Here is a 19,310-nt window from a genome sequence, read left to right as displayed (position 1 = left end):
AGGTTGCAATACAAAACAAAATCACAAAACATGAATCTGGGTCTACACTTACCAGTAGTTACCTTTCCTATGTAATAAAGTAGATTTTCCCCCCACCCCCCCAAGTTCAGTCTGTTGCAGAGCTGGCTGGTTTCACAAGAACCAGGATCGAAATGTTAATGAAAGCCCCACACTCCTTTAGGGGTTTCCTCAGTGAATGGATCAAGACTGCATCTACCTACCCTTTGTTATTCTGAAACAGAATTTTGTCTCTATTCATAGCCTGGGCGATCTCCTGCCAGCTATAATGTCCTTTTTTACTGCCAAGTGGTTGAGATCATTTGCAATTGTCTTTGATGGTTTCCCATTGACTGTTCTGAGATGTGGCAAGGGTAGACAATAGAACCTTGAATTACCTCACTGGCTGATTTAGAGAGAGGTGACAGTTCCCTCTTGCTTGAATGAGTCATCTCTGAGGCACATTATCTCCTGGTGACTAATTTCTACTCCAAGGCCATAAAGCACATTTTCAATATAAATACATTAAATATTACCCATACATATATCTCAAAATGGTTAAGAATCTTGGCAAATTGAGAGCTTTCTGTAGATACCTTACATGTTACTCTTTATGAATAAATATCCTGTAAAGCATGTGCTTGTTGCATTGAGTTAGTCAACTCCCAGGTGAAAATTGTTTGCAAATAACAGGGGCTTTTTGCCAAATAGTCTCTATGTCACAGCCTCATTTCTTTATAAATAAATACTGTGATAGGTGCGATTAATTTGGATTTACCATTTCAGAATGGGATTATGGGGGTCCAACGCTCTGATACAAGAGTGAAGCTATTCCTTTGTTTCATGACTGTGCAGTTCACCTATGCTGTCTAACATCTTTCCCAATGCGAGAAGGCTTGGAGGTGCCTAGTATAGCACAACGGCTTTTACATTGCATCTTCAGTTACAGGGCTATAAAATTCTCCAATCCAGAATCTCTCTCTAAGGCCCCAATTTGCTTTAAAATGTGACTAAGTATGTGAACAGTCCCATTGAAGTCAACATAACTGTTCACATGCTTAATGTTAAGCATGTGATTAAGTACCTTGCTGAATCAGAACCTGAGCAAATACAAAAACAACAAGGAGTCCTTGTGGCACCTTAGAGACTAACAGATTTATTTGGGCATAAGCTTCCGTGGGCTAGAACCCACTTCACACTTCATCAGATGCATGAAGTGAAAAATACAGGAGCAGGTATAAATACATTAAAGGATGGGGGTTGCTTTTCCAAATGTGAGTTCAGTCTAACGAGATAAATCAATTAACAGCAGGATACCAAGGGAGGAAAAATAACTTTTGAAGTGGTAAGAGAGTGGCCCATTACAGACAGTTGACAAGAAGGTGTGAGTAACAGTAGGGAGAAATTAAGTTTAGGAAACTCCTAACTGCTCAAGATAGTTAAGACCACAGCAGATTGTGAAGAACTTCAAAAAAGATCTCACAAAACTAAGTGATTGGGCAACAAAATGGCAAATGAAATTTAATGTGGATAAATGTAAAGTAATGCACATTGGAAAAAATAACCCCAACTATACATACAATATGCTAGGGGCTAATTTAGCCACAACTAATCAGGAAAGAGATCTTGGAGTCATCGTGGATAGATCTCTGAAGACATCCATGCAGTGTGCAGCGGCAGTCAAAAAAGCAAACAGGATGTTAGGAATCATTGAAAAAGGGATAGAGAATAAGACGGAGAATATCTTATCACCCTTATATAAATCCATTGTACGCCCACATCTTGAATACTGTGTACAGATGTGGCATTAGAAAAGGTTCAGAGAAGGGCAACTAAAATGATTAGGGGTTTGGAACGAGTCCCATATGAGGAGAGATTAAAGAGGCTAGGACTTTTCAGCTTGGAAAAGAGGAGACTAAGGGGGGATATGATAGAGGTATATAAAATAATGAGTGGTGTGGAGAAAGTGAATAAGGAAACGTTATTTACTTGTTCCCATAATATAAGAACTAGGGGCCACAAAATGAAATTAATGGGCAGCAGGTTTAAAACAAATAAAAGGAAGTTTTTCTTCACACAGTGCGCAGTCAATGTGTGGAACTCCTTGCCTGAGGAGTTTGTGAAGGCTAGGACTATAACAGGGTTTAAAAGAGAACTAGATAAATTCATGGAGGTTAAGTCCATTAATGGCTATTAGCCAGGATGGGTAAGGAATGGTGTCCCTAGACTCTGTTTGTCAGAGGGTGGAGATGGATGGCAGGAGAGAGATCACTTGATCATTACCTGTTAGGTTCACTCCCTCTGGGGCACCTGGCATTGACCACTGTCGGCAGACAGGATACTGGGCTGGATGGACCTTTGGTTTGACCCAGTATGGCCTTTCTTATTTTCTTAAGTTCATAGTGCTGTCTGCTATGGCCTGTCTCCCTCTTGCCCCTGAGTTCACCCCTGACTCCCCTATGCTGGAACAGGAAAGTTCTTCAAGTGATTTTATGTTCATGTAGATGTGTATGCACCTCATGCATGGTTGTTGGAGATTTTTCCCTAATGAGTACCGATAGGAGCAGTGTCAGCCCCCTCTAGTGCCTTGTGCCTCTACATGTATGTATAAAGGGCCATACTGCCCCTGACCTCCCCTGCCCAGAAGTTCCTTCCTACCGCCAGTGACGGTGGTTGTTGGAGCTACAATCTTTGCATCTGCAAGCCTTCCCTCTTTAGTATGCATATTGCCCGTAGTGTTAATCTAGTGTAGTGCAACGTTTCTCAAATGTGGCCACGATAGCTGCATGCAGCCACCAGGGGCTTTTTGTGTGGCCACGACAGCCTCCTGGGTGGTGATGGGGGTGGGGGGCAAAGCACCGCCTCTGGAGAGCATTGGGGCACAATGCTGCAGGAGCAAGGTGAGTTCTTGATCCACATTGTGGTGGGGGAGAGAGGAGGTTTGGGAAGCAGGCTCCAGTGGCGGGACTTCAGGAACCTGGCCCTGTGGCCCCGGGCTCCGATTGTGGGGCACCAGGTACTGCCATCCCCCTCTACCCCCCCCCCTCACCCCCGCTGGCTCTGGACACATGGCCCTGGCCTCTGGCCCCTGGTTCCAGCTACGTGGCAGCAGGCGCTGGCTCCCGGCTCCAGTCCCGGGCTACAGCCGTGCAGTGGCAGGTGCTGTCTACAAGCGCTGATCTCCAGCCCCAGCTGCACGGCAGCAGGCTCCAAGCACAGGGCTTTGGGTGTCAACCCCTGGCTCTGGCCACAGGGCAGTAGGTGCTGACGCCCGGCTCTGGCCGTGGAGCTTCAGTCAGCCTCTGGCCCCCAGCTACAGCCATACAGTGATGGGCACTGGACCCAGGCTCCAGCCACACGGCTCTAGACCCTGGTGCTGATCCCCATGCACCCAGCTCTGAGCTCTGGCTGTCCGGCAGCAGGCTCCGATCCTTGGTCCCCAGCTCTGGGTCCCGTCCGTGGGCACTGAGCCCCATCCCTGGCCACATAGCAGCAGACACCAGACCCTGGCTCTGGCCATGCAACAGTGGGGCTCATCACCCACCCCTATCGCCCCGGCCTCTGCTACCTCCCATGGCCCTGTATCCATTCTCCCCCGCCCCCAGGACCCTGCTGCCTTTCTGGCCTCGCATCCACATCCGTCCCCCCATTGCCCCGGGCCCCTGCTGCCTCCCCCAGCCTCACATCCGTCCCCCTATTGCCCCAGGCCCCTGCTGCCTCCCCCAGCCTCACATCCGTTCCCCCATTGCCCCGGGCCCCTGCTGCCTCCCTCAGCCTCACATCCATCCTCCCCATTGCCCCAGATCCATCCCACCATAGCCTCTGGCCCCTGCTGCCTCCCCCTTCGGCCCCCCCCCATCCAGGATTTAATGGGTCCTGGGGCTTGCTGAGAAAAGTGATATTAATAAACATGCAAGTATCACTTTTCCCAGCAGACTTACTAACTATCTGTGAGAAGTAATACGTATATGTTTGTTAATGTCACTTATCACTTTTCATAGCCTCCCAGGTAGCTACTGCGTGTTCTGTGATATTAACAAAGATACAAATTTCACTTTTCACAGCAAGCCGCAGGATCCACTAAGCACTTGATGGGGGGATGCTGAAAGGGGAGGCAGTATTATTTTTGTCATTGAGTCTTCCAAAAAACCCTAAAAACATACATTACAATGATTTGGATGTGGATCTGTGCATATTTAATTGCTTTTCCTAAAATTAAGTATTTTAGGGAAAAAAGTGTTAGTGCAGCCACCAGTGAGAGTTGGTGGCCGCACTCTGAGGCCACTAAAAAATTTGTTGAGAGAACCCCTGTGTATATGTACATACATACATATAAGAATAAGTTTAGAACAGTATTTCTCTAGTGGGGTTCACAGTTTCTCGTTGAGTACCGGGCTCAGTACCAGACTAATGCCTCATTCTCCTGGCTGCCAAACACAAGTACCTGCTTATGGAGTCTGTGCTTCACCCACCGTAGGAACCTTCCCACTTGGAACAGGTACTGAGTACATCTGAGTCAGTTAGGAGTGTTCCCCCTCTTCTGACAGTCCAGATGCATATCCTCATTGCTGGTACCTAAAAAGAGACTACATAAGTCTCCCAAAGACTTGGTACTGGGACCTTCAAAGTCTATGGTGAAGGCACTGAGTTGAGGGAAGGACTCGGGGGTGCGCTCAAGGAAGATGCACCCCCAGACAGAGTTCACAAGCCAGATGGGATTGCTGATTCAAAACCCAGGAAGGGTTTCCTCTTCTGTGAAAACTGCATGCATCTAAGTCTCTCTGGACCCACTGTCCCAGGCAGTCTTCTCTTTCACTGCCCCTTAACAGTGCCACTTCTCCAGTGACTGGTAGGAGAACCCAAGCCCACCCTCTGCACTGGGTTCTAGCCCAGGGACCCTACAATAAGCAGGGCCGTCTTCAGGCACCAGCGAAGGAAGCAGGTGCTTGGGGCGGCCAATGGAAAGGGGCAGCACGTCTGGGTCTTTGGCGGCAATTCGGCGGCAGGTCCCTCAGTCCCTGGGAGCGAAGGACCCACCGCCAAATTGCCACAGAAGAATGAAGCAGTGCATTTGAGCTGCCGCCAAAGTGCCGTCGATCGCCTTTTTTTCCCCCCACTTCCCCGCTTGGGTGGCAAAACAGCTGGAGCCGGCCCTGACAATAAGCAGTCAAGGTTTGCACCAGGGCCGGCTCCAGGCACCAGCTCAGCAAGCAGGTGCTTGGGGCGGTCAAGGGGAAGGGGCAGCACGTCGGGCTGTTCGGTGGCAATTCGGCGGCGAGTCTCTCTCGGAGGGAACGGGAAGCACCTGCCGCCGAATTCCCGCCAAAGAAGAAAGCGGCACGGTGGAGCTGCCGCCGGAGTGCCTCCAATCGCAGTTGCGATCGCGGTTTTGTTTTGTTTTTTTTTCTGCCGCTTGGGGCGGCAAAAACCCTGGAGCCCGTCCTGGTTTGCACAGTCCTGAACTTTCCTGATGTATCCCTGAGCTACTTCCTACCTTGTGTTTTCTTACGCTGAGGGTGACTGCAAACCCTCTCTCTCTCTGTAGCCCCTCTTCTACTCTCAGCTACTGGATATACAAGCCCCTCTAGGGCCTGTATAGCTTAGCTTACTCTTTAATTAGCCCTCATTACTCTCTGGCTCCTCCTCCAGGTGCAACCTAGGTGATTAATTGGCCCACCTAGACTCGTTAACCCCTTCAGGTCTTGTGTGGGGTGGACATCAGGATCCATCTGGTGATTTTGTTTCCTCCTCAATATCAGCAAAGATATAGCACAGGGGCTCTTAAACTGGCGGTCTGGACCCCTCAGGGGGTCGTGAGGTTATTACATGGGGAGTCGTGAGCTGTCAGCCTCCACCCCAAACACTGCTTTTCCTGCAGCATTTATAATGGTGTTAAATATATAAAAATGTGTTTGGCTTGCTATGTAAAAGGGGTCACCAGTACAAAAGTTTGAGAACCACTGGTATATAGCAGAAGTACAAAGTTCTCTCTTAAAAGGGCCAGTGTAGTCATCATTACATGGAATAACAGGGAATTAACTCCTTCATGTTGTTTTCTGTGTACATCTATGAGCCTTTTTGTACTGCCTTTAAAATAATATAAACATTGTCATTATTAAGAAACAATCTCATTTACAACTTTATATTGTTTACTGAGGTGGAAAAATGCTTATAAACTTCATCCTGCAATGTGCCACTCTAAGCATTTAAGTATATAGCAATTGTAAATCTTTAAAATAATCCTGGAAGGAAAAAAAAATCAACATATTGCTTTTAGTTAAATTGTTTTAAGCAGATGTGAAATTGAGACCCAGTCCTGCCATATGGAATAATGTGAATTTAATGAAGTTGATCATATGGCACATAAAACTATTATCAGAAAATTGACATTTCTCAAATCAATGGTTAATTAATGGGGAGTAGAACTGTAAGTATGTACAGAATTTGAATGCATGAATTACTTTTTTGTTAGCTACTCAGTATACACTTCGTGAAGAATCTATTTTTGCTTTAAGCAACTTAATGAGTAATGTTCTGTAGATATTCTTCTATTTAGGATTTAAGTTAACTGTCACTCATCAAAACATTTTCAAAATGAATGCACACCAAAAATCAATGTGATATTTCAAGTATAAAGTAGCACCAACACTGAAATATTTAACTTTTTACTACTATGACTAATAATCTCTAGCAAAGTATCAGAGGGGTAGCTGTGTTAGTCTGGATGCATCCGACGAAGTGGGCATTCACCCACGAAAGCTTATGCTCCAATACATCTGTTAGTCTTAAAGGTGCCACTGGACTCTCTGTTGATAATCTCTAGCAAAGTTATACATTCCATTTTTTCCCTAAAAAGTAGCATTGGCTACTTTCTGCATCACATAAACTATGGTATTATAAAGCTGTTTCTGTCCACTCTCTGTGCTCGTTAGATTTATCTACTGTGTCTCCGTATTTTTCTCTATCTGCTCTTTCTTTCAATCATGTCTACCATAGTATTAAGGCATCTAAAGATGTGTCCGCACTAGAAATGCTGTGCTATACTGTAGACACTTACTACGGCGACTGAAAGGGTTCCTCAGTTGCTGTCGTAAATACACCTCTCTGAGAGGTGGTAGTTAGGTCAATGGAAGAATTCTTCCACTGACTGAGTGGTGTCTACACCGGGGTTTAGTTTGGCTTTACTGTTTCTCTCTGGGGTGTGAATTTTTCACATCCCTGAGTGACGTAGTTAGGTTGACCTAACTTAGTAGTATAGACCAGCCCTAGTTTTTCTCTGTGTTTTCTATTTAAAATCTTAAAGACAGTTAAAATTACCATGTTGCCATTGTAGGACTAACTATTATCTAGCTCATTCCTGACAGGTGTTTGTCTAACCTGCTCTTAAAAATCTCCAATGATGAAGATTCCACAACCTCCTTATGCAATTTATTCCAGTGCTTTACCACCCTGACAGTTAGGAAGTTTTTCCTAATGTCCAGCCTAAATCTGCCTTGCTGCAATTTAAGCCCATTGCTTCTTGTCCTATCCTCAGAGGTTAAGAAGAATAATTCTTCTCCCTCCACCTTGTGACAACCTTTTATGTACTTGAAAATGGTTATCTTGCCCCCTCTCAGTCTTTTCTTCTCCAGACTAAACAAACCCATTTTTTTCAATCTTCCCTCATAGGTCATGTTTTCTAGACCTTTAATCATGTTTATTGCTCTTCTCTGGACTTTCTCCAATTTGTCCACATCTTTCCTGAAATGTGGCGCCCAGAACTGGACACAATACTCCAGTTGAGGCCTAATCAGTGCGGAGTAGAGCAGAAGAATTACTTCTCGGGTCTTACTTACAACACTTCTGCTAATACATCCCAGAATGATGTTTGCGTTTTTTGGCAATAGTGTTACACTGTTGACTCGTATTTACCTTGTGGTCCGCTATGACCCCCAGATCCGTGTCCGCAGTACTCCCTCCTAAACAGTCATTTCCCATTTTGTATGTGTGCAACTGATTGTTCCTTCCTAAATGGAGTACTTTGCATTTGTCCTTATTGAATTTCATTCTGTTTACTTCAGACAATTTCTCCAGTTTTTTCAGATCATTTTGAATTTTAATCCTATCCTCCAAAGCACTTCCAACCCCTCCCAGCTTGGTATCATCCCCAAACTTTATAAGCGTACTCTCTATGCTATTATCTGAATCATGTATGAAGATATATAACAGAACCAGACCCAGAACTGATCCCTGTGGGACTCCACTCATTATGCCCTTCCAGTATGACTGGAAGAGGGCCTGGGAAAAGGGTGGGAGGGAGGGTAGGAGCAGAATTGGAGAGAATATCCCGCTTCCACCATGCGAAGAACGGAGCGGTCTGAAGTTATTCGAGACAAAGCACGGAAAAGGTGGGATAGACAGTTGAAAAAACACAGGGAAGGATCCAGTGTTGAGACAGGTGCTCCATCCTTGGGCGGACCTTCAAAAGGCCTGCTTTGAGCCTGACAAAGGTTTGTTGCTGTTAGGGTTGAAATGTTTTCGTTGGGTAGCCGGTGTGTGAATACCCAACAACTTCATAGCCCGTGAGTCCTTTAGGCTGTGCAGCTTGGAGTCTGTTTGCTCTGAGAATAACCCTGCACCTTCGAATGGTAGATCCTGCAGGGTTTGCTGCAACTCCGGGGGCAGCCTGGATGCTTGTAGCCATGAGCTCCTCCTTATGGCTATCCCGGAGGAAAGGATGCGGGCAGCCAAGTCCGCAGAGTCTAGTGAGGCCTGCAGTGAGGTCCGCGCCACTGCCTTCCCTTCATCAATAATAGCTTAAAACTTGGCTCCGGAGTCTGGTGGGATCAACTCCTTAAACTACCCCATGGTGGCCCAGCAGTTGAAGTTATATCTGCTGAGGATAGGTTGCTGGTTCTCTATCCTCAGCTGTAGGCCCCCTGTAGAGTAGACCTTTCCACCAAAAAGGTCCATGCTTTTCGACTCCTTGGATTTAGGGGTCGGCCACTGCTGCTCTGTCTTTCCTTCTCATTAACCGCGGCCACCACCAAAGAACATGGCTGCGGGTGTGAGAACAGGTACTCGTATCCCTTGGAAGGGACGAAGTACTTGCACTCCACGCCTCTAGCGGTAGGCGGTATAGATATGGGTGTCTGCCACAGAGTCTGAATGTTGTTTTGAATTGTTTTTATCAGAGGCAGAGCTACCCTGGATGGGCTTTCTGGTGCGAGGATGTTGACCATGGGGCCATCAGGTTTGACAACCTCCTTTGCCTGTATCCCCACGTTACGGGAAATCCTCCGCAGAATGTCCTGGTGGACCCTATGGTTGATCGGGGTAGGACCCGAGTAGACCCGAGTAGAAGCTCCTGCCACTGCTTCGTCCAGGGATGAAGATGAGGAAGCCAGAGGTGGCACGGGGTCCTCCTGACCCTCTGGCCTCTGATCTCCTCGTGGTCAGTGCTAGGAGCCCTGAGGTGACCACTGTTGCAGTGACAGTAGCCTGGTCCTGCGGTGTGGCTTGTGCTGGAGTCGGCGCAGCGGCAACCTGGGTAGGTGGTGGGGCCTGTGCCAACATTGTGTCGGATCCCTGTGGTGTAGGCCTGTCAATGGTTGGTTGGGTTGCTTGGGTTTCGGAGGCATCAAGCTGGAGTGCCTGGTGAGGGAACCCTGGGCCTGATGATATGCCCAGGGGGTCCAAAAGGGTCATTGTGCCAGGGGTCGCCACTTGGGGTGCCATGCTGGCAGTGTCTCCCTCCATCACCGGTGTGATCTGTGTCTGCTGTGGCGAGAGTAGAAGGAATCTCCATCAGAATCGGACGAGACTGATCTTGACCGTGATGACCAAACTGTGTCAAACTGTGTTAAACTGACGGTACGGGATACCGGTGCCGAGATGCCCATGCTGGGCACCAATGCTGCTTCTCTCGTGGTGCTGGGAAAGGGGAGCGTCTCCCCGCTGGTGCCAGGGAGCCATGCCCGGAACCTGATGCCTCAGAATGGTGTCTCAGCCACAGTGATGGGGAGCGGTGCCGAGGCGAACAGTGCTGAGAAGATGATGGTGAACACCTCATCATGGCCAGCTTGCCTCTAGATGGTGCCGGATGATAAGGCACTGGAGACTGTGCACTCGGCGTGCACACACCTAATTGGAATCGATATGAACAATCATTTGAAGAAGAAACATTAGCTACATATAAGAGGAACCCTTCAAGGCAGAAAACCAAAATCTAGACTGGACTGGACAGCTTTAAGCATTCCAGTACATCTGATAGAGTTCAGACTTTCACTCATGATGAAAGACTAGTCTGTAGAAAGAGTATGAGAATTCTTAAAAAAAAGAACAGGAGTACTTGTGGCACCTTAGAGACTAACACATTTATTTGAGCATAAGCTTTTGTGGGCTACAGCCCACTTCATCAGCTGCATAGAATGGAACATATAGTAAGATTCTATGCATTTGATGAAGTGGGCTGTAGCCCACGAAAGCTTATGCTCAAATAAATGTGTTAGTTTCTAAGGTGCCACAAGTACTCCTGTTCTTTTTGAGGATACAGACTAACACGGCTGCTACTCTGAAACCTATGAGAATTCTGTTATGGAGTTTGAATTTTCTGGAGCACTCTGTAGTATTTTTATTATATATGTGATACATTTTCTACATGGAGTTGCAGAGACTTTAATGCATCTTAACCATATTTGGTTAAGATGCATTATTTGGTTAAGATAGGTGTGGGTCTATTTATGTTTATCAGTATGTTTATTGATCTTCCCAGACTCATGGCCAAAGAACTTAGTTATAAATTGTTGTTGGGTTGCAACACTCTTTCGTCTTTTTATTATTAGGAAAAATATTATTCCAAGTAACAAACAGCAATAATTGTAGCAGTAAAGAGTAGCAATGAACAAATCTTCTTATAAAGAGACGGAAAAGGCCTTCTAGATTTTCTGTTAGTCCATTCCTCTGCCAATGCAAGTTGTTGCCTATTGTATAGTTATTAGTGTTTTGTTTAATCTACTTAATGTACCATGTGATAATGCTTTCATCACTTCCCTGGGCAGATCATTTCACAGCTTAATAGATCTTACTGATTTTTTTCCTAATGTTCTGCCTACATTTTCTCTTTCTTAATTTTATTCCATTAGGTCTGCTCTACAGTTGAAAATTAGATTGGTTTATCTACGCTAGTCAGGGGTGTGAAAAATCTACACCCCCTGAGGGGCATAGTTAAGATGACCTAAATCCCTATGTAGACAGAGCTAGGTCGATGGAAGAATTCTTCTATCAACCTAGCTATCGCCTCTTGGGGAGGTGGATAACCCAAAGTGCTACAGGTGTGTCACTGTAGTGTCTTAATTGTAGACAAGCCCTTACTCGAGCATTATACTAAGCTAATTTTCTCTAGTTCTGCACCTATTTTCACCTTCAGAAAACCAAATAGTGCTAAAGCTATACAAATGAGATTAGTCGTGTAGACACATACACAAAGAAAACCCTCCTCTTTGCTGAATTGATTCTGTTTAACAAAACCCCTTGTAACAGATATGGCAATTTCCTGAATATCCTTGAGAAAACTTATTAAGTTTAAATATATTTGGGAATTCATTGTATTAAATGCAAATATTCTGTATTATTGTGGGCTGGGATTGTATGTAACCTCTCCAATGTAAGGAAATGTAATGTAAGGCCTACATGATCAAAACACTATTGAACAATGTGCCAGACAAGAGTGGACTTTTGGGATGATATGTATAAAGTAGATTTCCTGGGAAATATGTAGGAGGAGATGAATGCAAATTCCCCACCTCCAGTTACAAAAAAAAATATCCTTTTGAAGCTATGCACTGAGGAGCACGCCTTTGTCTGCTGATCACATGTTATATGAGGCCAATATCAAAGGCCCAATCTGCATAAAGGAAAGACTGAGTTATTCGTGGTTGTGGGAGTTCTGAGCTAACGCTGTTACAAACTTGCAACCACAGGGGGAAAAAACCCATTGTAGGGTTTGAAAGACTGACCCCCACTAAGGCCTTGTTAGTGTTGTAGTATTTACTAAGGTCTTGTTAGTGTTCTGACCTCTGGTAAGCTTTTTGTTTGTGTGTAGGTTTTTTTATTGTTTGTAAGATTTTCTCTAATGTTTTTATCTTAAGAATAAATGTGCCTTCTTATAAAGAGCTATATGGTGTCTTGTAACTGCTGGCAATTACAGCTGTTCATAAGCTCTGGAGAGAAAACTAAGCATAGATGAGGCTTATTTAGTTAATCTGGTTTGCTGGAAATATCAAACCCATAATTTAATATATGTTAAGCATATGTCATGCAGGAAAGGAAACAACCTCATACCAACAATGACTACTGTAAAAATACTGAATATCCCAGGTAAACAATGTTTAGATGGCACTGTGTCATCTAACCTGGTCTCTGCATCTCTCACTGGTAGATAATACTGCTGTCATTGCTGGTACTGCAGTGCTACGATCTCTGCCTAAACTCTTAAATGGTGGTAGTAACAGTAGCACTATTTGTGCTCTTAGATACTCTATTCTCCTTTCTGGCTCAGCCTGATGAAAAAGTAATGTCAAACTAGCAGCATTAGTGTCTATTTCTAGTCTGATCATGCAGTCCTTTCATGCCAAGACCAAATACAGTTCCTCCCATACTTCTTCATAGCAGCTCACACAGCTAGTTGGAAGATGATGGTTATATCTATAGCCTTTTCAGTAGTAAAAGACTCCAATTTAAAAAAAAAAAAATAATAAATAAAAGATGGATTTTTTTTGCACCTGAGATACAATCCCCTTCTAGAGAACTACCATTTCTGGAGATTTGCCTAGTATTTATCAGAGTCCAGATAGGTGTTCCCAATCACTTCAGAAGGCTGTTAGCAGTGATGCAATAAATGACATCTGTCTAAGTAGATAGAGAGACATGATGGATTATGGAGATATTATGTATTGTAATAAGAATGATGTGATGCTATCTGATTGTGTACATAGTTAGACCACGTAACAAATTGTGTGAACCTATCACTGTTCGTCTCATCCTTCCTTCTCCAGACCTTTCCATTATTTGTTATGCCCACTTCTGTGTTGTCTTTAATTAGACTCCAGTCCTTCAAGGACTTGTGTGCATGCGTAACTTCATGTACTATGAGTAGTCCCATTGGTTTCAAAAGAGAGACAGCTATAGTTTTTCAACCACCTGCTCACCAGTTGAATTAAGAGCTAGCTTCAGTATTGAAGTGCAAATATTTGAATTTTACCCACTTTTGCTCTTTACAGAATGCCTTGTCAGTGTCTTTATAAAAGCTGCTCTAGAGAAGTCTTACAGAATACTTTGCTAAGTTACCTTCAGTAAGTTCTAAAAATTGTATTCCAAAACCACTCTGTTGCAGAACGTGCAAGTAGACACATGAAAACAAAAACAACAACAACAAAACTTAGAAGCTAAGCTCTCTTCTGAAAAGACAGATATCCATTAAATAAATTGGAAACTGATTTAATTTAAAGATGCAAAGTATACAAAGATGGGGACAAATTAAGAAACTTATTGACTAGTAGAGGCATAACTATAATTTATAATTCTTTTATGATTTTACATAAATATCTGTAACCAATATGAAAGGGTAGAATAAGGAGAATGATAGCATCAAGATGAAATGATGTTATCATCTTGTTCTTATAATAAAAATGGTAAGGTTTTAATATAACAGGTTTAACAGAACAGTGCCCTATAGTTATTACTTAAGCATTTGCAGCAGTCATTTGATGCTGCTTGACTGCCCTCTTCAGGATGCCAATGAACATGTTAGCCTATTTCAGTGTGAAATACCAAACTCTAGAAATTACCAAATAAGTGCATAAGCTCAACATTTTCTGTACTTTCAAATCTAGTTTACAAAATGGGATTAAAAAAAAATAGTTGACAAGGATAAAAGTTAGGTTTTCATTGTACTGCATGTGAGATTGACTTAAATGGATGATCAAGTTTCACTTTTTATTTTTTATAGTGGTGCATTTGCCCATGCATGTTATTTCTCTTGGTACACACAGCTCCAGAAGTGCTGTGTGCTGAGGTGGCATTGACTTCAGTATTATGGCTTGTTTTTAATGAGAAGAATAAGCATGTTTTCAACACTTTTTTATGAAAGACTGCTTATACCTGCCTCCCTTTTCTTTCTTCCCAAATATATCTGCCTATATTCATTGTAACTCAAATCATAGACAAGTGTTGCAGGAGTAGCCAAATAGTTGCTTTTAATACCTGTATACCACGCCATAATGTACATGCAACATGCTTTACAAAAAAAATCCTTTTGTGAGAAGTTTTAAAAACATTGTGTTCATACTATTTTTGTATCCCTCCATCTGAAAAGACTGGTAGATAAAGGCCAGGTCTCTGTAATATAAATAATTAATAGAAAATATTGAAATAGCCACAGACGGAGCTCTGTGGGGTGGAAATCTCCACAAAGATCCCCTCAATGACTTTGAGATGCCCCCTGGTAAATTATACCGTTGTTTTGCCTCCAAGTCTATGTGGTTCCAGGGCTATTCATGCAGATAACTTCTTCACTGGTAATGCAGTTCTCTCATCCCCTCAACCCCTCTCTCTCCGAATCTTCCTTTAAAAGTGACTTTCTGAGCACCAAGAGGGAGGAGTGCAAAAGATAATGTAGTGTCATGCTGCATTATTTTTCTCTCTGGCTCTTCCTTGAGGTTTGGGGGTAGGGAGCCTGCTGGAGGGGGGAGGAGGAATGTGACTTTCTAATGCTGATAGAAATTACTACAGACTGCAAAAAACTATACTTTATTTTGTGTTGCTTTTTAAATATTTTTTGAAGGAAAGAATGTCGAATAGGGATGTTATTGGCAACTCCACCCACTTTAGATCTGCCACTACCACTCCTTTTGTGGCACAACAATTTTCAGTGTAGTATTGACAGAGCTCTTTCCATGTATCCTTTGTTCTAGGAGGAATGTTACATTGGTATATAGCAGGGATGGCCAAACTTACTGACCCTCCAAGCTGCATACAACAATCTTCACAAATTCAAGAACTGGGGCACACCTGCCGGGACTCAGGGCTTCATCCCTGCAGAAGGCTCCTGATGCGGCTCGGGGATTCAGCCCTACTTCTGCTGAAGCCCCGAGGCTCAGCAGGTGCGCCCCACAGAGCTGAAGTCCCAAGACCTCCCTCCCTGCTGGGCAGAAGCCCCAACCCCACCACCCCACTGCAAGGCAGAAGTCCTAAGCTCCCCCACCCCCCAGTCTGGTAGGTGGAGGTGGGAGGGGGCTACGCGAGCCGCACTTCAACAATAAAAGAGCTGCATGTGGCTCTCGACCCACAGTTTGGCCACCCCTGCTGTATAGCTCAATGTTCTACTCATCTGAATCGATGCTTATTTGGAGCTGTTTTGAGCATATAAATCCTGATACTGGATCTGCATTGCCACAAGGGTGTCTCTCTACATGAATCAATTTGCAGGTTTGGGGCCATATTTTCCAGCACAAACTATAGGAGCATTTAACTTACACTTTTTGTAAAGCTTTTTATGTTAAAAATGTTAAAACCCATTTCATTAGTATTTTGTTTGTGAGTTTTGTTGCTTAGATAGCTATTATAAATTAACTGCATGCAATGTAGTTGTAACCGTGTCAGTCCCAGGATATTAGCGAGACAATGTGGGTGATGTAATATCTTTTACTGGACCATTTTGCTGTGATGCTCAGAGTACCAGAACTGAAGAACAGCTCTGTGTGGCTCGAAAGCTTTTCTCTCTCACCAGCAGAAGCTGATCCAATAAAAGATATTACCTCACCCATTATAAATTAATTGTAATTCTGGAAAAACAAACCAACAACAAGAACCCACCACCGCCATGCCATACCAGCCAAAATCTTTTTTGGCAGAGAATTGAGAATGTGTTTGCTACAGTTTAGTTAATCCCTCTGTTTGGATTGCAATTGTTACAAATGGTTATAGAATCTTTACTGGTAGTCAATTACATACAGATATCTATATATTTTTTATCTGTATCTATGCCTTTTTCCCTAACAGGCAAGCTAATGAAGAATATCAAGTGCTGGCCAACTCATGGCGCTACTCATCTGCTTTTTCTAATAAATTATTCTTCACTATAGTGGATTATGATGAAGGGGCAGATGTTTTTCAACAGGTAAAAGGTGTTGAATGATGTCCTTTTAACTTTGTTTAATATATATTACATATTTTAAGTACTGTGGGGTTTTTCTGTTAGATAATATAATAAAGAATTATAGTGGGGGGAAAAGTCTGGAAAACTGTGGTTAGTCACTGGAATTTCTATAATGCACCCTTGGTAGCTATAGGAGGAAACACCAAAAATGCAAAATAGCCAATTTTGCTACATCATATGTAGTCTACCATATTAGTTTTCGGTTATATCAAGTTTAAATGAAGTTTATCGAGCCATTGTTAATGTATTGGTAGTTGCTTCCATTGGACATTGTAAAACAAATTGACTCCAAAATTATGTGAAGTGCAGTGAAAATCAGTCGTAGCTAAACTTTCCCATAGGTTCTCTTGACATAAAAAAAGTACTTAACAAGTATCACCTTACATGAAGACTTCAATTAAATGTTTAATAACCTTTTTATCTTTATAGAATAATCAGTCTTGGGACTCTTGTAAATAGCTATGGTTGCTTTACAGTGTGGAGAACCAATTATTAGCAAATACGCTAGTCCCGCAAATTCACTTTGGTTTGGGTACTCAACTGAAGTTCAACTTGAATCATAATTCCAGAAAGCAAAATATTTTCTTCTCTTTGAAGCATAGTCCCCTGCTTGGCACTAGAAGATGAATTAATAAAAGCAAGAAGCAGTAGAAGTTACTAACCATTTTTACTCCCTTTTGGTGAATTGTGAGATATTAAACTATGAAGCAAAAAAAGCAGATCTACAGTGTTTAAACAATACACAGTAAAACTTGGATGGTTTTTCAACAGAACAGTTGGACCACATTGTATAGAAATAACATGCTCTCTCCAAATTTTGCTTTTTATTTTTAGTTCAAATATGTATTTTTGCGCGCACACACACACACAGAGCAAATTATATTCAGTAGATGCATTTGGCCCAATTCATTCTGGTGTAAAGAGATACAACTCCATTTATGTCAGTGGACTTACACTTGCTTATGTCTACATTGTATTTTGTTCATTGTCTTTGAGAACTCCAGCTATTTTGGATATCTGTGAAAATAAGAGGAACTTAACAAGTGAGCATATTGTCATGTAGGTTTTTGAAGAAATATTATTTTTATCAGAGTTTATATAGGCAAATGTAACAAGACAGTGGACATCTGAACTAATTATAATAGCACAGGAGATTTAATTCTTGACTGTAATACTGGTAGCTAAGCTACTGCTGCAGTTGCTGTATACTGGTTCAGAGTTGACATAAAAGCATGTCAGTTGATTTGATTTCACCTTTCATTCTGATTATATAGAAATGGGAAACCAATTGTAAGTCTGGTGCAACTAGGCTGTCAGCAGTCTTTAAAAAAAAAAAAAAAAATACCTGACAGAAGATTTCTATATCTGAGTATCCCACTAAATTCAACTGTTTTATAACATTCTTCTTAACACAGTTTACAAACATATTTTTCTTTCAACAGTTGTTCATTAAAGGATGGGGCATATTGTATTTAGAAGAAAATAATATTTTAGTATCTAGTTTATTTTTCATAAATTATAAATTGAACTGTGTACTTGATGTTTAACTAAAGCATTTATGTAAGTTAATAACATTGATTTTGTTGGAGAGCAGCAAGCAAGGCAGGTAATAAAACGGCACTGCCCTTGTATCATTAGAGAACTCAAATAATTTCATTCATATTTAATCATTTCAGTATTTTCCAATGATAATTTTATATTTAATTTCAAATCACTTGATAAATGTATTGCATTATTATTTTCTGAAATCCAGAAAGTTTCATATACTAAAATATATTTCCCTGTCCTGTTCATCTTCCTGGGGAATATTTTTTTCACCTAGAATGTCCAGCAGGGGGGCCTTTCACTATTTTCTGTTTGTTTTCATATTGACAATATTGGGAACGTTCACTGGATGAATTAATATTTAAGTCCCCAGTGCTCTAAAGATTTACATGTATGCTTAACTTTACACAGTGTGAGTAGTCACATTAACATAAGAACATAAGAACGGCCATACTGGGTTACACCAAAGGTCCATCTAGCCCAGTATGCTGTCTACTGACAGTGGCCAATGCCAGGTGCCCCAGAGGGAGTGAACCTAACAGATCAAGTGATCTTTCTCCTGCCATCCATCTCCACCCTCTGACAAACAGAGGCTAGGGACACCATTCCTTACCCATCGTGGCTAATAGCCATTAATGGACTTAACCTCCATGAATTTATCCAGTTCTCTTTTAAATGCTGTTCTAGTCCTAGCCTTCACAACCTCCTCAGGTCATCCACATAATCCACATAGCATTTAACCTTTTAAGTATGTGCTTAAGTTTTTTTCAAGATTGGGATGTAATTTAAGTCTTGTGACTTTGTGTAATATAAACAATATTTTTAAAGATGCTGCTTTGCTAGTTATGTAACAGCATAAATGAGCATATTAGGAAAAATACTCAACAAAGGAATGCTTAAAATTGAAATATGGTTTATGTAATGACTACTGTGCCTTAAAAAGCCCAATTGAAGAAACTGAAGGAATGTTAGCTCTGAGCACTTTTTTAGTAATAGAAAAATATATTTAAATGTTTGAAAATAGTAATTTCAAACTTTGGAAAGCCACTAATATTTTTCTAACTAATAGTATCTTGCCAGTGTCTATGGTAGGAAGAAGGCAAGCAGTTGCACAAAGCATGTTTGAGTTATTTAATATTGTGATGCCTTCTGTTTTTTGTAGCTCAATATGAACTCTGCTCCGACATTCATGCATTTTCCTCCGAAAGGTAAACCCAAGAGAGCTGACACCTTCGACCTGCAGAGAATAGGATTTGCAGCAGAGCAGCTAGCTAAATGGATAGCTGACAGAACGGATGTTCATGTAAGTCATTTGACAACGTTAAGACTGATCCAAACTTAATCTGCCTACCGCATGATGAACTGACACCAAGCACTGTTTTTCCCCTCGTATGTTTATTTATCAAATGAAATCCACAAAAATAGGTTAAAATAATACAAATATGAGCTGCGATACTTGAGTGCGCTGTGGTAACTTCAGCAATTTGAATGTTGCATTTCAGTCTTGGTTTGGTAGTTATATTTTCATCCAGTCTTATTCTAGCACAAAATGAGTGATAGTATTGTGACAATT

The 19,310-nt window shown here is 42.2% G+C and overlaps 1 protein-coding gene across 1 annotated transcript in view; it reads left to right on the top strand.

The window, feature by feature from the left end:
* The window catches only part of TUSC3 (tumor suppressor candidate 3), a 272,148-nt gene that overhangs the window by 111,005 nt on the left and 141,833 nt on the right, over positions 1–19,310 (top strand). The window contains exons 3-4 of the mRNA XM_024192953.1: positions 16,036–16,153; positions 18,900–19,040. Coding sequence (XP_024048721.1) covers positions 16,036–16,153; positions 18,900–19,040 — 259 coding nt within the window. The remainder of the gene's footprint in view (positions 1–16,035; positions 16,154–18,899; positions 19,041–19,310) is intronic.

The sequence above is a fragment of the Terrapene carolina genome, unplaced genomic scaffold (genome assembly GCF_002925995.2).
Source record: "Terrapene carolina triunguis isolate 2854851 unplaced genomic scaffold, T_m_triunguis-2.0 Scaffold66, whole genome shotgun sequence".
NCBI lineage: Eukaryota > Metazoa > Chordata > Testudines > Emydidae > Terrapene > Terrapene triunguis.
This window is presented reverse-complemented; position numbering and strand designations above follow the sequence as displayed.